Genomic DNA, 17,130 nt, shown 5'->3' on the forward strand with positions numbered 1-17,130 from the left:
TGAAAATGAGATCTACCATGAGATCGGGTTCACATGTATCGATTTCGTGTGTGCTGAAGGGAGATTGACTACTAAGTCCTATTATTCGTGTGATGCGAAATCCCTGTCAGCGCAACCGTTGTATCAATCACTGGTATAGATCGATTGACTTGATATTTACACAGACAATAATTCGTGAATGATTGCAACCTTTTGATAACCCTTCTTAGACAATGAGATCCACTGTGGGATCGGGTTCAGGATTTTGCGCTCAAATGGTTTTACAGAGAGGCTTTGAGACTAATACTGGAAATTACTCCCGGTGCAGGGTGTGGAGAGCGTCTCCGTTACCTGCCCTGATGGCGGTCACCGTAGCCGTGTCTCAAAGAGTCGCCTAAACTCTGTTAGTGAGGCGCATCTGAGGTATGTGCCCTTGCACGGCCTCAGAAAAATCAGAGTGCTGCTGAAGTCAGGTGACGGCCGTCACAACCTGATCAGTAAGCAGCGGGGTTCCGTCTGCGGCGGAAAACCCGTTAGGCGCAACCAAACATAATCAAAATACAATGGTAAGTGGGGAGAGAGTAGGGGGGACACACTGCGAGCGGTCGGCGCACGCTTCGCAGAGCTTCTTCAGGGTCCAGGAATGGCTTCCAATGCTGCAGGTACTAATTGTACAAAGAAGCCTCTTTGATGGTCTTGGAGTATAGAAAGAACAAAATTCACTCCTATGGATATGAGAGGACCCCAATAAAAGAAACGTTTATGAATAGGTCATCCACCATGTTTATGTAACAGAACATAGTAATTAACGCTGAAAAAAGATGTTAGTCCATAGAGGTCAACCTATCTGACTTGTAACTACTGACTTGAGTAAGTCATATCTGTAGGATTCCCTTAGTGGCCAAAAATGTATCCGGTTTTGAGTTAAATTAATTAACAGTAGTTGCTGTAATTACCCCCACCGGGAAAGAGTTCCAGGATTTTACTGCTCTAATGGTGAAGAATCTTACATCAGTACAGAATATCTTTTCCTCGAGCCTCAGTACATGCCCTAAGTATAGGCCTGTTAGTCAACAAATCATCTCCCAGTTCCATATGATTCCCAATCCTGTATTTGAACATAGTAACCAGATCACCTCTCACCCTCCGTTCCTCCAGTGAAAACATATTCAGCCTGGTTAATCTATCTTTGTATTCCAGTGATTTGAGACCTTTTAACAGCTTAGTCACCCTTCTTTGTACCTGTAAGCTAAACATGAGCTTATATTTGTGGTTTGTAAAATCAGGCGATGACCTGGATCTTGAATATCCAGATTGGGGAAGATTATCAGCATAAAGATACCTTCACGTGCATGTCATCACTTGTAATAAAGGAAGCTGAAAGTAAGCTTGAATCACCATCCAGAACTGTCCTCCAACTCTCTCTCTGCCCAGCATCTGTGCTCCAACTCTCTCTCTGCCCAGCATCTGTGCTCCAACTCCCTCTCTGCCCAGCATCTGTGCTCCAACTCTCTCTGCCAAGCATCTGTGCTCCAACTCTCTCTGCCCAACATCTGTGCTCCAACTCTCTCTCTGCCCAGCATCTGTGCTCCAACTCCCTCTCTCTGCCCAGCATCTGTGCTCCAACTCCCTCTCTCTGCCCAGCATCTGTGCTCCAACTCCCTCTCTCTGCCCAGCATCTGTGCTCCAACTCTCTCTATGCCCAGCAATCTGTGCTCCAACTCTCTCTCTGCCCAGCATCTGTGCTCCAACTCTCTCTCTGCCCAGCATCTGTGCTCCAACTCCCTCTCTGCCCAGCATCTGTGCTCCAACTCTCTCTGCCAAGCATCTGTGCTCCAACTCTCTCTGCCCAACATCTGTGCTCCAACTCTCTCTCTGCCCAGCATCTGTGCTCCAACTCCCTCTCTCTGCCCAGCATCTGTGCTCCAACTCCCTCTCTCTGCCCAGCATCTGTGCTCCAACTCCCTCTCTCTGCCCAGCATCTGTGCTCCAACTCTCTCTCTGCCCAGCATCTGTGCTCCAACTCTCTCTCTCTGCCCAGCATCTGTGCTCCAACTCCCTCTCTCTGCCCAACATCTGTGCTCCAACTCCCTCTCTCTGCCCAGCATCTGTGCTCCAACTCTCTCTGCCCAGCATCTGTGCTCCAACTCTCTCTATGCCCAGCAATCTGTGCTCCAACTCTCTCTCTGCCCAGCATCTGTGCTCCAACTCTCTCTCTGCCCAGCATCTGTGCTCCAACTCCCTCTCTGCCCAGCATCTGTGCTCCAACTCTCTCTGCCAAGCATCTGTGCTCCAACTCTCTCTGCCAAGCATCTGTGCTCCAACTCTCTCTCTGCCCAGCATCTGTGCTCCAACTCTCTCTCTGCCCAGCAATCTGTGCTCCAACTCTCTCTCTGCCCAGCATCTGTGCTCCAACTCCCTCTCTCTGCCCAGCATCTGTGCTCCAACTCCCTCTCTCTGCCCAGCATCTGTGCTCCAACTCTCTCTCTGCCCAGCATCTGTGCTCCAACTCTCTCTCTGCCCAGCATCTGTGCTCCAACTCTCTCTCTCTCTGCCCAGCATCTGTGCTCCAGCATCTTTTATCCTCCTCTTTTTGTCCAACATCTTTCCTACTTCTCTCTGCTCAAAATCTGTTCTCCTCCTGTCTTGCCAGCAACTTGATGCCACCCCTCTATGCCCAGCATATGTTGTTTCCCCCTCTCTCTGCCCAGCATCTGTCGTTCCCCCTCTCTCTGCCCAGCATCTCTCCTTCACCCCTCTCTGTCCAGCATCTGAACTCCCTATTTCGGATCAGAATCTGTTATCCCCTTTTCAGCCTAGCATCATGTTGCAACCCCTCTCTGCCTAGCATGTGTCGTCGTCCTCCTGTCTCTGCCCAGCATCAGTTCTTCTGCTCTCTGCCCAGCTTCTGTACCCCCTCTCTCTGCCCAGCATCTGTGATCCCCCTCTCTCTGCTCAGCATCTATTTACCCTCTCTCTCTAACCACCATCTGTACTCCCTATTTCTGATTAGCATACAGTATGTCATCCCCCTCTCTGCCGAGCATCTTGCTGCCACCTCTCTCTGCCCAGCATGTGTCCTCCTCCTGTCTCTGTCGAGAGTCTGTCCTCCTCCTGTCTCTGCCGAGCATCTTGCTGCCACCCCTCTCTGCCCAATATGTGTCGTCCTCCTCCACTCTCTGCCCAGCATGTGTCTCCCTCTCTTTACAGCATCTGTCCCCCTCCACCTCTCTCTGCCCAGCATCTGCACTTTCCTCTCTCTGCCATGCATCTGTCTCTCCCCATTCTGCCCAGCATCTTGCTGCCGCCCCTTTCTGCCCAGAATATAGTTGCTTTACCATTTCCCTGCCAAGAATCTGGCTGCCCTACGCCTTATATACACATCATTTGGCCTTCCCACACTTTCTCTACCCAATATTGATCTCCTACCCTCTCTGTCCAGCAACTGACTGTCTACCTCCTATCATTTTCTCCTTGTACCACATCTATTATATCTACACTTCATCTATAGTCAACCATTTTCCAATAACACTCATTTTACCCTTGTACCCTATCACAACTCACCTTTCCTCTCACCTTTCCCGTTAGTGCTACCGTGCGCGTTGTGTGTCTACGATGCACTACTACTGTGGACTTTATGTGTAATGGACACGACTGTGGACAATTGGTATTTAAGTGGCACCTATGTGGCCATTATGTGTAAGGGGCACTACTTCTGTGGGCATTGTAAACAAAACTCAACATGGTTCCCCAGCATGCCGGTACTTGAAGAACAAGCACATGGAACATTAAAAGGACCCACGTGAAAGTATAACTAACATACACACTCACACACATACTTACTTATGTTAAAACATGGCCATTCCATCCATTAGGAGACCTGTTAATATAACTCCCCTAAATCTAGAAAGGATCGGTCCTCTTCGGTCCATGTAAATATACAGAGGTTACATAAAAAAACAAAACGCAAAAAATCGGGTCCGCGTGAATTGAAGGGAATCCATGTATTCCCCTAAACTCCCTTCCCCCAACTGCCGGGTCCCCGTATGACTACTGTCAATTACAGCACCCAATCGGGGTATGACAAGTATATAGCGCTCCCCTGATTGGCTTAACCACATTGAACTGTCACTCAAAGCTGAGCTCATGTATAGTTAGAAAGGGAAAGAAATACCCATTCTAAATATAGCGGTGTGCTAAAACCACAAAGGTTAATTAGGTCAAGTATGTGGTCTGACCCTGGTCAAGGCCATGGGGTCATATATGTGCGCATATATATATATATATATTGAGTGACAGATGTAGCCAAATATATAAGATATATATATATATATATATATATATATATATATATATGTTTTAGTGTGAATTAGTAACTTGTGCAGCAGCTTCCTACTATGCCCACAGTTTCTAGTAAGTAATAGATTATTATAGATCTATGTATAGGACCACATGCCTGCTTCCGTGTCCAATCCAAGGCTGGGGTCCATTAAATGAATTTGGAATGCAGACTTCCTGTGTGTGCGCTCCATGGTGTTATGTCCGTTAATGCGGAAGTGATGCGGCGCCAGTACGTCGCTACTCGTTATGGAAAGCACCCGGAAATTACTTACGTGTGTTCCAGGGTGGTGATTGGTCAGCTGCTTTGGCACCTTTTTATTTAGACAGCCCTGTGGGTATATTAGGGAGCTGCTTAGAGAGGTTTGACAGCTGCTGGATCCCTGTGGATCACCTCTCTGCCGTAATGCTGCTGGATCCCTGTGAAACTATCTGCTGTAATGCTGCTGGATCCCTGTGGATCACCTCTCTGCCGTAATGCTGCTGGATCCCTGTGGATCACCTCTCTGCCGTAATGCTGCTGGATCCCTGTGGATCACCTCTCTGCCGTAATGCTGCTGGATCCCTGTGGATCACCTCTCTGCCGTAATGCTGCTGGATCCCTGTGGATCACCTCTCTGCCGTAATGCTGCTGGATCCCTGTGGATCACCTCTCTGCCGTAATGCTGCTGGATCCCTGTGGATCGCCTATCTGCCGTAATGCTGCTGGATCCCTGTGGATCGCCTCTCTGCCGTAATGCTGCTGGATCCCTGTGGATCACCTCTCTGCCGTAATGCTGCTGGATCCCTGTGGATCACCTCTCTGCCGTAATGCTGCTGGATCCCTGTGGATCACCTCTCTGCCGTAATGCTGCTGGATCCCTGTGGATCATCTCTCTGCCGTAATGCTGCTGGATCCCTGTGGATCATATATCTGCTGTATTGTATATGCTGCTTTGGCTGTGACCCCTGATGATAGTCCGGATAGGCTGAAACGTTGTGTGAATTCATGATGCCATGTTACACTTTGGTGGTGGGAAATTGTTCTTCTATGTACAATATTATCTGCTCAGTGACCCTTCATCTGAGATCTGGTCAGATCTCTGGGCTGGTAACATAGTGCCATGATGTGAGGGGGAGAGCAGGAGTATAATAGGGGCTGATGGTTCCTGATATATGAGATAAACCAGAGAGTGTGGGGAGGAGACTAGTCAGATCTCTGGGCTGGTAACACACAGTGACATGATGTGAGGGGGAGAGCAGGAGTATAATAGGGGCTGATGGCTCCTGATGTATGATATACACCAGAGAGTGTGGGGTGGAGACTGGTCAGATCTCTGGGCTGGTAACACAGTGACATGATGTGAGGGGGAGAGCAGGAGTATAATAGGGGCTGATGGCTCCTGATGTAGGAGATACACCAGAGAGTGTGGGGGTGACTGGTCAGATCTCTGGGCTGGTAACACACAGTGACATGATGTGAGGGGGAGAGCAGGAGTATAATAGGGGCTGATGGCTGCTGATGTAAGAGATACACCAGAGAGTGTGGGGAGGAGACTGGTCAGATCTCTGGGCTGGTAACACACAGTGACATGATGTGAGGGGGAGAGCAGGAGTATAATAGGGGCTGATGGCTCCTGATGTATGATATACACCAGAGAGTGTGGGGGGGAGACTGGTCAGATCTCTGGGCTGGTAACACACAGTGACATGAGGGGGCGAGCAGGAGTATAATAGGGGCTGATGACTCCCGATTCCCCACGAGCAGATACATTCTCCTCATTAGTCTGTACTGACAGAGGAGGGTGCAGGATAAGAGGCCGCTGTAGGGACAGAGGAGGGTGCAGGATAAGAGGCTGATGTAGTGACAGAGGAGGGTGCAGGATAAGAGGCCGCTGTAGTGACAGAGGAGGGTGCAGGATAAGAGGCTGCTGTAGTGACAGAGGAGGGTGCAGGATAAGAGGCCGCTGTAGTGACAAAGGAGGGTGCGGGATAAGAGGCCGCTGTAGTGACAGAGGAGGGTGCGGGATAAGAGGCAGCTGTAGTGACAGAGGAGGGTGCGGGATAAGAGGCCGCTGTAGTGACAGAGGAGGGTGTGGGATAAGAGGCCGCTGTAGTGACAGAGGAGGAGGCGGGATAAGAGGCTGCTGTAGTGACAGAGGAGAATGCAGGATAAGAGGCTGCTGTAGTGACAGAGGAGAATGCAGGATAAGAGGCTGCTGTAGTGACAGAGGAGGGTGCGGGATAAGAGGCTGCTGTAGTGACAGAGGAGAAAGCAGGATAAGAGGCCGCTGTAGTGACAGAGGAGGCTGGAGGATAAGAGGCCGCTGTAGTGACAGAGGAGGGTGCAGGATAAGAGGCCGCTGTAGTGACAGAGGAGGGTGCGGGATAAGAGGCCGCTGTAGTGACAGAGGAGGGTGCGGGATAAGAGGCTGCTGTAGTGACGGAGGAGGGTGCGGGATAAGAGGCTGCTGTAGTGACAGAGGAGGGTGCGGGATAAGAGGCCGCTGTAGTGACAGAGGAGGGTGCGGGATAAGAGGCTGCTGTAGTGACAGAGGAGGGTGCAGGATAAGAGGCTGCTGTAGTGACAGAGGAGGGTGCAGGATAAGAGGCGGCTGTAGAGACAGAGGAGGGTGCAGGATAAGAGGCGGCTGTAGTGACGGAGGAGGGTGCGGGATAAGAGGCCGCTGTAGTGACAGAGGAGGGTGCGGGATAAGAGGCCGCTGTAGTGACAGAGGAGGGTGCAGGATAAGAGGCCGCTGTAGTGACAGAGGAGGGTGCGGGATAAGAGGCTGCTGTAGTGACAGAGGAGGGTGCAGGATAAGAGGCTGCTGTAGTGACAGAGGAGGGTGCAGGATAAGAGGCGGCTGTAGAGACAAAGGAGGGTGCAGGATAAGAGGCGGCTGTAGTGACGGAGGAGGGTGCGGGATAAGAGGCCGCTGTAGTGACAGAGGAGGGTGCGGGATAAGAGGCTGCTGTAGTGACAGAGGAGGGTGCAGGATAAGAGGCCGCTGTAGTGACAGAGGAGGGTGCGGGATAAGAGGCCGCTGTAGTGACAGAGGAGGGTGCGGGATAAGAGGCCGCTGTAGTGACAGAGGAGGTTGCGGGATAAGAGGCCGCTGTAGTGAGAGGAGGGTGCGGGATAAGAGGCTGCTGTAGTGACAGAGGAGGGTGCGGGATAAGAGGCTGCTGTAGTGACGGAGGAAGGTGCGGGATAAGAGGCTGCTGTAGTGACAGAGGAGGGTGCAGGATAAGAGGCTGCTGTAGTGACAGAGGAGGGTGCGGGATAAGAGGCCGCTGTAGTGACAGAGGAGGGTGCAGGATAAGAGGCTGCTGTGGAGACAGAGGAGGGTGCGGGATAAGAGGCTGCTGTAGGGACAGAACAAGGAGAATGTGACTCTCTGTAATAAGTGATTATTACTCACATGTGCTGGTATCTGTAGGGATTTCCTCCTCCTTACACTGCTGATCCCCCCTCACATCCGTCTCTTCTTCTCTCTTTATATCTTCCCACATAATATCACACAGATCTTCCCCCTAATTAAAAAAAAAATAAAAAATATATACCGTATATACTCGAGTATAAGTCGACCCGACTATAAGCCGAGGCACCTAATTTTACAACAAAAAACTGGTAAAACGTATTTACTCAAGTGGGATCCTCACTCGAGTATAAGCCGAGGGCGGCTTTTTCAGCATAAAAAATGTTCTGAAAAAGTAGGCTTATACTCGAGTATATATGGTATATATATATATATATATATATATAATCACACACATCTTACAATCACTATATTTTTTTTAAATGTAATCTCTCTCACCTTCGGCTTCTATTAGTTAGGGATTTAGCTCCAAGTCCAGGTGCATGATACACATCCTTATTAACACGAGTGACTGCAATCCTACATTACTCAGCATTACCATACAGTACCACACGTTACCTTATATTACCATACTGTACATTACTATGCATTACCACGTGGCCATATATTACCACACATTACTATACTGTACATTACCATATATCACTATGCATTACCACACATTAAAACATGTTCTAATTTATTACCACACATTACTATGCATTAGCGCACGTTACCATACATTACCCTGCGTTACCATATATTTCCCTACATTACCATATATTACATTCGTTACTCTACAAGTGTGACGCCCAGGAGCTGGGAACTGTGTCCCTGGGGGAAGGGTCCTGTATGTGGGTCTGGTATTACAGTCACAGGGCACAACAGTCTGATCTACATATGTTATGTAACACTCTCAGGACACCAGAGTCTGCTCTAGTGTTCCCGTTAGGCTTCTTTTGCAGGGCGCTGCGCCCTGCCCCTTTAAAACATGCTCAATTCTGCCCTGCCCTTATTGTCCCGCCCTGCAGCCTGCATAATAATATCTTAATGTCTCTCCCCGGCCGCTCCGCCCGCCCTGCGCCCAGCATAATGATACACGCAGCTTGAGCTGCGTGTACTGTCTCTCCCTGGCCGCTCTGCCCGCCCGCCCTGCGCCCTGTATAATTATACACGCAGCTTGAGCTGCGTGTACTGTCTCTCCCTGGCCGCTCTGCCCGCCCGCCCTGCGCCCTGCATAATGATACACGCAGCTTGAGCTGCATGTACTGTCTTCCCCCTGTCGCGCTGACATGCCGCTCACCTCTTGCTACGTGAGCGGCAGTCAGCTCTTACAATCAGCATGCCTCCTCCCTCCTGCCAAGCTGACATGCCGCTCACGTAGCAAGAGGTGAGCGGCGTGTTAGGGCTAATACAAGCAGCATGCCGCCTCCCTCCTGATTTAATCACCCTGTAGGTATTTTTTGGGGGCATATTACTGTTTTGTTTTTTTTGGGGTAGGGGGTCCTGCGCTATCACAATGCCTGTTATTGGTGGGGGGGTCCTGCGCATTGTGATAGCGCAGGACCCCCCCACCCCACCAATAACAGGCATTGTGATAGCGCAGGACCACCCCACCCCACCAATATCACAATGCCTGTTATTGGTGGGGTGGGGGTCCTGCACTAACACAATGCCTGTTAGTGCAGGACCCCCCCACCCCACCAATAACAGGCATTGTGATATTGGTGGGGTGGGGGGGGGGTCCTGCACTATCACAATGCCTGTTATTGGTGGGGTGGGGGGTCCTGCACTATCACAATGCCTGTTATTGGTGGGGTGGGGGGGTCCTGCACTATCACAATGCCTGTTATTGGTGGGGTGGGGGGGATCCTGCACTATCACAATGCCTGTTTCATTGTTTTGGAGTGATTTATTGAGTGTTTAATTAAATTATTTGCTATGATTTAAAAAATGTCATTTTAATAAATGATATGCAGGCCCTAGGTCGACATGGTGTTTTTCACAGTTTTTTGAGCCGACACATGTGCTGACAAGTGGTATTTCATGCCCTACCATCCACTAGGGCGTGGACGCGGTACTACCCTCACCCTCCCCTCCTCCATGTCCATTTCGACACTGCTGACATTCGTATTAAAAAAATGTGAAAAACCCCATGTTGACCTTTTACTGTCGATCTACTTTAATATGTTGTGCTAATGATTGTGTCGAATGATCCATGTCGACCTTCCTGCATATCAATCTAACAACTGTCAACCTACTTGGTGTCCACTGATACATTACATAAATGACTTTGCAGAGTGATGGTTTGAAGTTCAGGTGTCGCAAGAGATGGTTTATATAGCCTAAAATGTGCTGATGTTTGAAGCTCAGGTGTGATAAGATGGGTTTTATAGCATAAATGTGCTGATGGTAGGGATGCCCATCGATGATTTGAAATCATTGATGTTTATTGCTGATGTTGAATACTTTTGCCATCGATGTGGGAGAACTAGATGGTTTCCCTACATCGATGGCAAATGAGAACCGATGGTCCTTCTTTTTTTTTAACAAGGTGCCGGGACACGGAGCATAGCTCCGCCACTCGGAAGTCCCGCCCCCGGGTTTTGATCGGCCCAAGGCCCATTCAGTCATATATAAGGAATGACCATTGGTAGCTAAAACTATCGATGGTTATCCATAAGATAGTTTACTAACATCGATGGCTGGGAGCAGAATTGTCATCGAAATAAACCATCGATAGCGTCTGCACCGATGGCCATCCCTGGCTGATGGTTTGAAACTCAGGTGTGATATTAAGATGGTTTATATTATATAGCATAAATGTGGTGATATTTGAAGCTCTGCTGTCACAAGATGGTTTTTATAGCATAAATGTGCTGATAGTTTGAAGCTCAGGTGTGATCAGATGGTTTAAAATCATCTTGTCTCACCTGACCTTTAAAGAATCAGCACATTTATGGCATAAATGATGTGCTGATGTTTGAAGCGCAGTTGTCACAAAATGGTTTATATAGCATAAATGTGCTGATGGTGTGACTCTCAGGTGTCACAGGATGGATTATATAGCATAAATGTGCTGATGGTGTGACGCTCAGGTGTCACAAGATGGTTATATAGCATAAATGTGCGGATGGTGTGACGCTCAGGTGTCACAAGATGGGTTATATAGCATAAATGTGCTGATGGTGTGACGCTCAGGTGGCACAAGATGGTTATATAGCATAAATGTGCTGATGTTTGAAGCGCAGTTGTCACAAAATGGTTTATATAGCATAAATGTGCTGATGGTGTGACTCTCATGTGTCACAGGATGGATTATATAGCATAAATGTGCTGATGGTGTGACGCTCAGGTGTCACAAGATGGTTATATAGCATAAATGTGCTGATGGTGTGACGCTCAGGTGTCACAAGATGGTTATATAGCATAAATGTGCTGATGGTGTGACGCTCAGGTGTCACAAGATGGGTTATATAACATAAATGTGCTGATGGTGTGACGCTCAGGTGTCACAGGATGGGTTATATAGCATAAATGTGCTGATGGTGTGACGCTCAGGTGTCACAAGATGGTTATATAGCATAAATGTGCTGATGGTGTGACGCTCAGGTGGCACAAGATGGTTATATAGAATAAATGTGCTGATGGTGTGACGCTCAGGTGTCACAAGATGGTTATATAGCATAAATGTGCCGATGGTGTGACGCTCAGGTGTCACAAGATGGTTATATAGCATAAATGTGCTGATGGTGTGACGCTCTCAGGTGTCACAAGATGGTTATATAGCATAAATGTGCTGATGGTGTGACGCTCAGGTGTCACAAGATGGGTTATATAGCATAAATGTGCTGACGGTGTGACGCTCAGGTGTCACAAGATGGTTATATAGCATAAATGTGCTGATGGTGTGACGCTCAGGTGTCACAAGATGGTTATATAGCATAAATGTGCTGATGGTGTGACGCTCAGGTGTCACAAGATGGTTATATAGCATAAATGTGCTGATGGTGTGACGCTCAGGTGTCACAGGATGGGTTATATAGCATAAATGTGCTGATGGTGTGACGCTCAGGTGTCACAGGATGGTTATATAGCATAAATGTGCTGATGGTGTGACGCTCAGGTGTCACAAGATGGATTATATAGCATAAATGTGCTGATGGTCTGACGCTCAGGTGTCACAAGATGGTTATATAACATAAATGTGCTGATGGTGTGACGCTCAGGTGTCACAGGATGGATTATATAACATAAATGTGCTGATGGTGTGACGCTCAGGTGTCACAAGGTGGTTATATAGCATAAACCTGCTGATTGTTTGTAGCTCAGGTGTCACCATTTTGACCTTTTAAATTAAAATGTGCCCTCGCGAATGAAAAATGTGCCCTTCCTGTGGTCAGCACCCTGCCCTAAAAAATTTCTAGAGTGAACACTATGCTCCACCTGCATTATAACCACACAGCACCACGGTTTGCTCCACCTGTATAACAGTAGTAGTATATAATGTAACAATAATACTAGATGTGATTACCTGACGCTGCCGGACACAACACTGGATCCTCCCCGCTGCCTCCTCCGCAGCCCGCAACTTGTTATCAGTGCTGGCAACTCTGACATGAGAAACAGGCAACAGTTATGTGACCATACAGTAGAAGCCAAAACCAATCATAACCCCCCCAAAGTAAGTATGCAGTGGGGGATGTGGGGGGTTATGCCCTAGTGGTGGGATTCGTTGGGTGATAGATTATTGGGTGCAAGGTTGGGTTTAAGTAAAGGCACCTACAGGGGGGGTTGGGGCAGGCTGGGGTAGCAACTTCAGGTGGCGGATAAAGGGGTTTGGCACCGGGGAGAGGATAATAGTGAAGCTGCTGGGGTTCAGGGGATGCCAAGATCATCAATCTAACCCCAGTCATCTGTATATCCCATATATAACTACATATATATATCGCTATACCTGTCTATATATCTAGATCTTACCTAAATGTATCTATATTTCTATACATTCCGTATACAGAGCTGAGCACTACACCCCAGCTACATCACATAAGAGGAATGCAGGGGCCACACAGTGGGATCTGACCATTGCACCACATGAGAAGTGTTACTGCGCAGCAATAGACAGTGCGATGGGGAATACATGGCATGCTGCACTGTGCACTGCGATCACAGGCACCGGGACACCACTCACCCGGGAACCCGCTGCCGCTCTCACCGCTTCCCCTGTCCCTGCTGCATGATGCCCCGGAAGAGAGGAGGGGGCGGGGCTGCACGGTGACGGGCGTGGAACGCAGAGCGACGGCAGAATACGGGGGACGCCTAACCAGGAAGTATGCTGGAACGCAAATTCCGGAAGAAGGGTGGAACGCATAACCCGGAAGCACAAAACTTATAACCTGGAAGTGTGTGGTAGCGGCCGGCGGGTGAGTGTCTCCATAGACAGGGAGTGAAAGATGGCAAATAGTGGGTGACATAGATACACAATGAGACCCGGGAGCTGCTGCTGGGGACACGGCGCCTCCCGGCCTTACACGTGTGCTGTGGCTGAGGGGGGCATAATAGCTGTATATCCAAATACAGTGACTGGGGCCCTGTCCCACCCTCTGCCATAGGCTTGTTACCAGCAGTGTGTGTCCTGCCCTATCCTGGCTGCAGCCCTTTCTCCTAGGTATTCGGGCAAATTCCCCCTCCCCCCGGCTGGGCAAGACCTCATTCACCATGTCCGGCCTGTCTTATGTGAGCCTAGCGCCTCCCTGCTGGCTGTATTTTGTTTATGGACAACACTCTGCCGACTGTAATCAACAGGTTGGCAGGAGAACAGAGACTGTGGCACTCATCACCATGGTAACAAGTGGCAAAGCTATGGGAGATTGTAAAGGCTACTAGGTGCCATCCCTGAAAGGGGCACTCTAGCCTTATGCAACCAACAGGGGCAGAGCTGATCTAATCCTGAGGCGATATATTTGCCAAAATGACGTCACATGTATCTCTATTACTAACACAGGGACCTGACTGGGGAGGTGAGGGGGTCTGGGAGTGTCACAGTGACATCACTCATTTCTATTACTAACACAGGGACCTGATTGGGTTATATATACAGTATTATATAGTATACACTGGACTGGCCTATATCCAGCACTATCATCACTGGACTGGCCTATACAGAACTATCATCACTGGACTGGCCTATACAGAACTATCATCACTTGACTGGCCTATACAGCACTGTCACTGGGCTGGCCTTGTTAATGTCTAATTTATATCAAACCGATGGATAATAAGTGAAGTGCGCAGTTTACGTACTGTGTTCGTAAACGTACAATCTTTTATTCCTAGCGGGCAAACTAAAGCGCAGCGCCACATAGCGAAACTTATTAGTGTTGCACACATGTATAACGATACCCAGATAGCGGTATCTAGTTCGCAGTACTTAGTACTAAGTTATAGGTAAATACACCAGGCATAATTTCCTGTAAAAATTTCCGCTTACTGCGAATAATACACGAGACAGTATAAATTCCGGAATAAGGGTACAAAATCTTTAACCGTATATTAGAGTCCCTAGCGGACAACAGGGGGTTACTAGTGTTCATTCTAGCATCCGCCATATTTGAAAACCCATGCAGTTCCTCTTCCCTGCCTGGGGTGTTGCTGTCTGCTATGGTGATTTTAGCACAGGTCTGGTTTGCATTTCAGTGCTGATCTATAGACCACACTGTGCTAAAACCTCTACAGCAGACAGTGACACCCCAGGCAGGGAAGAGGAACTGCATGGGATTTCAAATATAGCGGGTGCTAGAATGAAGACTAGGTTACAGAAAGGAATGTATATAAAGCAAATAACAGGGTATACAGATCCCAGTACAATCCAAAATACTATCTAATTACAAAAGGGGAAAGAAACAGATGTAAATACAATCAGCCACAATACAAACTACAAATACAGAGATGAACAGTTACTGTCTCTCACACGTGGGCCCAACTCGGTCTGAGCTCCCTGTATTCTATCCAGATTACAGTCCAGGAAGAAAAAGTACAATGAGAGCGTTCTTAGGTTGTGCTTAACCTCTTATAGTGTCTAAGTAGAAGGGGCAGTGAGGGTCTCCATTGGTCAGAAAATCAGGTGTCTATTCTCTTGGATTGGTGTAGGGGAATGCACCTCTGTGTCTTTGTCCCAAGGCATGTAACAAGCTGTAAAGCCTGTTACATCCGGATCTCCGAGTTACACTGTCCTCGTGGCAATGTGGCCATTAAATATGTAATTGTTCAATAACTTTCAGCTATTACAAGTTTCATACTTTAGCACTGCTCATGAGATACAGAACACACAGATGCGAAATATGTACAGAAAAGATTGTGTTTTACCATTTAAGCTATGTGCTGTTAATTAAAACCATTTTATCTATATTTTATTATTTGTGGGAGTGGGATATGAAATTATGTGTAGTAATATGGCTACGCACATGGTTCGCATTATTATTTAACCCGATTCCTATACTCCATGTACGCAACCATGCGAACCGAGATGGCGGCCATACCATTCTATTGTGGTGTGTATGCAACTCGACTAACAGTCCACCCTTTGACAGCAAAATAAACCTCACCTTTCCTGGAAACATAAAAGAAATTCGGTACTTATGTAATATCTGGGCTCCCGTTTTTCTTATGAGACCGCGTCCCCTTGCGGGGCTCACTACGCTCGCCACGCTTCGGGCATGGTGGCTCGCTGCTCTCGCCACACTATATAAAATCAACATCATGCATAGTTGGATAGTAGGGGTATGAAAAAAATGGGGTGAATTTAACATGGGAGTCCAGATAATACATAAGCACCAGAAATTCATAACAAAACATAAAAAAAAATATTTGAGGTACATGATTATACATAAAAAGGGAAATTAATCATTATGCACTATGTCTAATCCTACATTATGGATAATGGGGAACACATTTACCTAACAATTTATTCATGGGTGACAAGGGACAGCAATATACAAAATTTTTGGAACCAAAAAAAAAAAAACAGGGGTGTTATAGTGTTCATTCTAGCACCCGCCATATTTGAAAACCCATGCAGTTCCTCTTCCCTGCCTGGGGTGTCGCTGTCTGCTGTGGTATTTTTACCACAGGCCTGGTTTGCATATCAGTGCTGATCTATAGACCACACTGTGCTAAAACCTCTACAGAAGACAGTGACACCCCAGGCAGGGAAGAGGAACTGCATGGGTTTTCAAATAAAGCGGGTGCTAGAATGAAGACTATGTTACATTTATTTACATTTTTCAGATATGGTATCCCTCAATGGATGTTGGCTTCGGTCATAGGGTCATATACTAAGCCCTCGTCTTCCTTGGTGGCAGGTGCTTTCCAGAACCAGTATTGTTGGACCCTCCAGTAAAGTTGGACCCACCTGCTGATTTCTCTGACCACCAGGTCCCTACAAGTTTGGATTTCTTTGGCTAAATTAGACCTGTATTAATTGGATACAAATTGCTGAGAGGTTGTAGTCCCAATAAAACCATCTAAAAGGGACTCACACAGCACCCCAGGATAAAACGCAGAGTGGACTCCATCACCATTTGGGACTGCTGCTATTGTGGACAGTGCAGGTTATATTCCAACCCCATTGTAGGTCATCTATAATCCAGTACAATCTGGAATATGCCGTTTTTAATTTTATTTCTGTATGTCATTGAGCCTATTAATTGTTCATTAAAATATCACTTTTATTGATTCACCTATTCTTATCATTTAAGCGCTGCTATTTGTTCTTGTTTTGTATATTGTCAATAGGGGACTGACCCTCTCCAACCCAGCAGCTGCTTTTAAGACAACCACCCATTAAGCACTCTCTGGTTCCTATACCTAGTATAAGGAATCATTGCTTGAAGGTCTGATTCAAGTAGGTCATGCAATCATGCTCGTTCTTGCTCTCGCCAAATTCTGTCTTACCATTTTCAGCAACATTCCCATATACTCCCACCCTTTGTGCCTTGGAAGGCACATGAGGTAGGAATGTGGCTGGGTTTAATGTGTTGCACCATTTTATGGTAATGTTTACTGTGGCCATCAGTGCCAGTTCCCACTTGGTTAACTGCACTCAGGACACGTGTCGAGTCTGGGCAGAATTTAGGAGGGTTGAAACAGCATGAGGAGCATAAATGGTGCCCACACACGCACCGTTCTCGGCGTGCGTTGTGGGCTTAACTAGCACACATAGCATTGCATCGTATGCCTTGTGCATACGATGTGCATGCGATGCTATGCTAGAAAAAGCTAGTACAAAAAGTATGTGCAGCACATACTTTTTGTACTGTGCGATGAGGTGCCGCGGGAGCGCGCACCCCATCGCATAGCATCGCCGGCATCGGTGCGTGTGTGGCCACCTAAACAGTTAAATTGTGTCCTAACACCACAGCTAACACGTGCAGCTACACTTCGTAAACAAGTTGGGAGTGAGCGTGCCACTGTG

General features: G+C 47.7%; 2 protein-coding genes across 4 annotated transcripts in view; one reads left to right on the forward strand and one right to left on the reverse strand.

The window, feature by feature from the left end:
• The window catches only part of LOC146010026 (uncharacterized), a 42,592-nt gene extending 29,531 nt beyond the window's left edge, over positions 1-13,061 (reverse strand). For both annotated transcript variants that reach the window (XM_083150837.1, XM_083150836.1), the window contains exons 1-3: positions 12,850-13,061; positions 12,193-12,271; positions 7,722-7,833 (exon numbers count right to left, since the gene is read on the reverse strand). In XM_083150837.1, the coding sequence (XP_083006963.1) occupies positions 7,722-7,812 (91 nt within the window). In that variant the 5' untranslated portion in view covers positions 7,813-7,833; positions 12,193-12,271; positions 12,850-13,061. The remainder of the gene's footprint in view (positions 1-7,721; positions 7,834-12,192; positions 12,272-12,849) is intronic.
• The window catches only part of LOC146010068 (uncharacterized), a 124,429-nt gene that overhangs the window by 77,150 nt on the left and 30,149 nt on the right, over positions 1-17,130 (forward strand). The window lies entirely within an intron of this gene.

Source organism: Crinia signifera, chromosome 6, assembly GCF_055691185.1.
Source record: "Crinia signifera chromosome 6, ASM5569118v1, whole genome shotgun sequence".
Taxonomy (NCBI): Eukaryota; Metazoa; Chordata; class Amphibia; order Anura; family Myobatrachidae; genus Crinia; species Crinia signifera.